The sequence below is a fragment of the Orycteropus afer genome, unplaced genomic scaffold, assembly GCF_000298275.1.
Source record: "Orycteropus afer afer isolate SDZICR_OR568_19922 unplaced genomic scaffold, OryAfe1.0 scaffold00352, whole genome shotgun sequence".
Classification (NCBI taxonomy): Eukaryota; Metazoa; Chordata; class Mammalia; order Tubulidentata; family Orycteropodidae; genus Orycteropus; species Orycteropus afer.
In genome coordinates, this window is record NW_006921939.1 from 2958876 (window position 1) to 2963292 (window position 4417).

General features: G+C 39.3%; 1 protein-coding gene across 1 annotated transcript in view; it reads left to right on the forward strand.

The window, feature by feature from the left end:
* Positions 1-4417, forward strand: part of PAK3 (p21 (RAC1) activated kinase 3) — a 116024-nt gene that overhangs the window by 78082 nt on the left and 33525 nt on the right. The window contains exons 11-13 of the mRNA XM_042782507.1: positions 352-400; positions 738-850; positions 2571-2688. Of these exons, the coding sequence (XP_042638441.1) occupies positions 352-400; positions 738-850; positions 2571-2688 (280 nt within the window). The remainder of the gene's footprint in view (positions 1-351; positions 401-737; positions 851-2570; positions 2689-4417) is intronic.

A 4417-nucleotide genomic window follows, 5' to 3' on the forward strand; every position in this document is an offset into this window, starting at 1 on the left:
ACCTTCATGGTGCCCTGGCATACAGACTACTGCCAAAAAGTCTGATGCATTCCTCCAAAAAACCAGAGTCACTGCCATCAAGTCGATTCTGACTCATAGTGACCCCCTTCAGGTTTCCGAGGTGGTAAGTCTTTACAGAAGTAGATGCATTCCTAGCCTCCAAAAAAGGACACATCATGTTTGTTTCTGGTTCCCTTGCTATATAATACAATTCTCCTTTTCTGCTTTATCCTTTAATCTTGAGTTTGCTAATTTTCCTCCCCTGAAAGTAATTACATGTTTTATTTCAACTGAAACGTACCAGTAACATCTTACTGCTCATTAATTTGATCATTTTCATCTTCTTCACAGGGCATCAGGTACTGTTTATACAGCACTAGACATTGCAACAGGACAAGAGGTAAGTGTTGACACTCCATCCTGAACTTTATTCATATCTATCTGGTTTCCTCTTTCATGGTATCTACATTTGAAAAAATGGGTGGTCAAGAGAGTTCATCCCTAAACCAGGTAGCACTGGGTTGACGTGCAGGTTAACTTCACTGATGTCCAAAAGCATAAGAAGTGGACGGATTATTTTTGATCGACAAGAAGGAAAAGGGCATGGGGTCATGGCACAGAGGAAGAGCTTAGTAGACAAACAATATGTATGCCTCATTCTGTGTCCTCCTAAGCATGGATGGTTTGGCTTGATGCTGGTGATTATAATTCACTCTTGTATTTTAATCATTATTCAGGTGGCCATAAAGCAGATGAACCTTCAACAGCAGCCCAAAAAGGAATTAATTATTAATGAAATTCTAGTCATGAGGGAAAATAAAAACCCCAATATTGTTAATTATTTAGATAGGTAAGTGTTTTCTCTTATTACGTACTTATTTTTCGGATAGCATGTCATTTTCTTGTCAAATTATTTTACTTGGGATTTATTCATTTAACATTCATTCTATGAAGATTTCTCAAAATGCTACAAAGTAGTTGAGTATCTGAGCTGTTGCTAAGCTTGCACCCTTATCTTTGTCCAACCACAAAACACTTGAAGAAACACGATTTATGGTCTTGATTCTAAATAAAAACAGTTTGGTTAGGTTCCTTTTCATGATTGTGACTCCATGTTGACAGGAAATAGACTACTGCATATAGGGAAGGGCAGTGGTGTTTTAAACACTTCAGCAAGTGTTTGTGTAGAGCCAGTGTAGTCACTGGGAGTCCAAGTGTAGAAAGCTGACTACAATGGCCCTGCTTTAATGGGCACTTTGTGATTAACTGACAGTGAGGTCTAGGGAATTGAGACTTTAATCTCAAACGTTTTTCCTAGACCAGGTAATTAATGTCTCTTTCATCAGTGGTATTAGCATTTGCTTATAAATAGGCATTTAAAGATAGCGCTAACCCTTCATTTGTGGTTGACATCTGTCTTGTTCAGTTTAAATAAGTGTTTGTTTAGCTCCACTCTGCTGTGTACTCTGGAGGGATTCAAAGGAAATAAGACAGAGTTGTCAAACTCAGGGAGCATATTGTCTTGCTGTGTGTATTTTGGGCCAGGTAGAGCTGTGATAAAGAGATAGGGAAAAAGCCGAGTAGGGAAAGGTTCAATTTTACAATCCAGACCAGAGTTTCATAAAGTGTAGTTTAGGGGCCACCCACAACAGAATCACCTGAGGTACTTGTAAATAATGCAGATTTCTAGGACCCTCTTCATGACTAGAGGAGATCGGGCCTGTCATTTTCATTTTTAACAGCATCTCCAGGTGAATCTTCTGAACACTGCAATTTGAAAATCACTGGATGGAAAGTTTTGCTTCACATTGATATGTTCCTTACAGTAGGGTTGAATCTTTTTTTTTATGTTATTCAGTTCATTATAATTCATCACTCTTGATGAGTAGGAACCAGAGCATCCCAATAATACTGCTAAAGTCCCTTCAGATGATCCTAGATGATTTGAATAATCTCATGCTCTCTTTACCTGAATTGTATGGCTATGGAGACCTTTGTCCCTATATCTGATCGCTTGGAGCATGTCCCCCATGGCACAACTGACTTTTATCAAAACAGAGATATCAGCACAGTAAATATGTTGCAAACATGAGCCTTTAAGATTGAGCAACTCTCTGAAAACCTTTCAGTAATTAATTCAGTAGACTCCATAATAATGCTGAGATTTGAATAAATATCCTACAAATCTGGATACCACAGACTGGCTCAATTCAAGAAGTGAACATTATGGCTTGAGTTATCCAATAGCAGAGCTATTCCTGCTCCTGGTCATCTGAAGCCAGCTTTTACCATGGCATAATTGGCAGTAGTCACCAGAGGCCTCTTCCCTCTTTTCCATCCTGTGGTGCATGGTCGTATCTGCCAGCCATATCTGATGACACTTTGATTTCCCCAGGCATATACACTTCTACAGGTAAGGAGGTGTCTCATTATCTCCATCACTAATATTTTGTTGTTATTTAATGTGACCAAATGCAGAGGCTAACTGCAAAGGTCATTCTTAATGAGGATATAAGAGAGACCCTACTTCCTTAGACCTGAGGCAAAGTCTTTTTCTTTTCTTGTTATAGCTACTTAGTGGGTGATGAACTATGGGTAGTCATGGAATACTTGGCTGGTGGCTCTTTGACTGATGTGGTCACAGAGACCTGTATGGATGAAGGACAAATAGCAGCTGTCTGCAGAGAGGTAAGAAAATAGAGCATTTCTAGTTGTCAACAACACCAAAATTGGCAGTTCTCTCTCTGATTATTTCAGAATGTTTTATAACATCAGAGTAACAATAGAACATCTTTTCTACCAAAAAAATAAAAAATTGGAGAGCCTAATCTCATTTGGGGAGCTCTGGTGGCATAGTGCCTAAGGGATTTGACTGCTAACCAGAAGGCTGACAGTTCAAACCCACCAGCTACTCCTTGAAAGGAAGATTGGGCAATTTACTTCCTTAGAGATACCACCTCAGAAACCCAAGGAGGGGTCACTATGAGTCGGATCCGACTTGACGTCAGTGGGTTTGGTTTTTTTTGAACCTCATTTTAGTTCCTAATCCAATAACACTCCTCTGCAGTCCTTTCCCCAGCCCCTTACTTGTTTTAGTTGCTTTTCTATGAATCTCTCCAAGTTCTGTTATGCCAATCATGAGGTACTATATCTAATCTGTGATGCTGTATTTCAGTGAGCATAGGGCAACAGTAATATTGGCATGGGGCTTCTTTTGGATTTAGGGGAATTTTTATATGATAGATATTTTGTCCTGTATGTGCAATGTAAGCCATGTAAAATACACAGACCTCATCACAATCCCATCATTTTCTAGAAGGTAATTTGATTTATGCGAGGTCTTCCTTTAGCCCAGAAGGCAGTTGCTGTCACGTTGAAATCTGGGCATCTTTCATAGGCCTTCAGTGGACCTGAGGGTCTGTCTCTTTTCCAATAAAAGTATAATATCCTTACTTTCAACCTAAATTAAGGCTATTTTTTTTTCAATATTAAAAACAAAACATATTTTTCACTGGAATCTCATCAACTCCATTCATTGTGGTGAAGTTTTCTGTAGACATAAGTAGGAATTCTGACCCACTGAGACTTGAAAAGCAATGATAGGGTGGAAATGATAATAATTTCAGCTAACCTTTGCTCGCTCTTTATGTTAAATGATTCCCTTAAATTCTGTCCTTCCTTGCTCCCCTTATTTCAAGTCACCTTCTTCAAACATGCACACATATTCATAAAACACAGGTTTTCTCTTCCTGCAATAAATCACACTTACAGTCCTTCAGGAGAGTAGAATACACTGAGTTTGTGGTTCCCATCTTCTAGTATTATGATACAGAGCCATTTCCAAACAAGTGCCTATAGCTACTTCACAGCCTAGGAGTGATTCCCAAGTCTGGCTGTCAATCAAAAACTTCTGGGGCACTTGGTTTAAATTGAGATTCCTAGGCCTCATTCCAGACCTATTGAGTCAAATGATACCATGTAAGCAGAAACTTACTACATCTGTATAAAGCCAAGCTGAATCTTTGTCCTGCAGATAATTAGGTCAAGGTATATAAAAAAAAAAAAAGCAAATCAAACCCACTGCTGATGAGGCGGATCCGACCCATAGCAACCCCTCTTTGGGTTTCCGAGGCAGTATCGCTACAGAAGTAGATTGCCCAACCTTCCTTCCGAGGAGTGGCTGGTGGGTTTGAACCACCAGCCTTTTGGTTAGCAGTCAAATGCTTTAGGCACTACGCTAATTAGTTTGGCTGTATTAATGATTAGTGATATTTATCATGCCATCACTTTTCATGTCCCAGTCTTCGTAGCCTTCATACGAATAATGCTAAGTAGCATCACTGATTTAAGTGGTAATGTGATTTCAAGCAAAAACCAAAACAAACTCACTGCCATCAAGTCAGATCTGACTCATTCC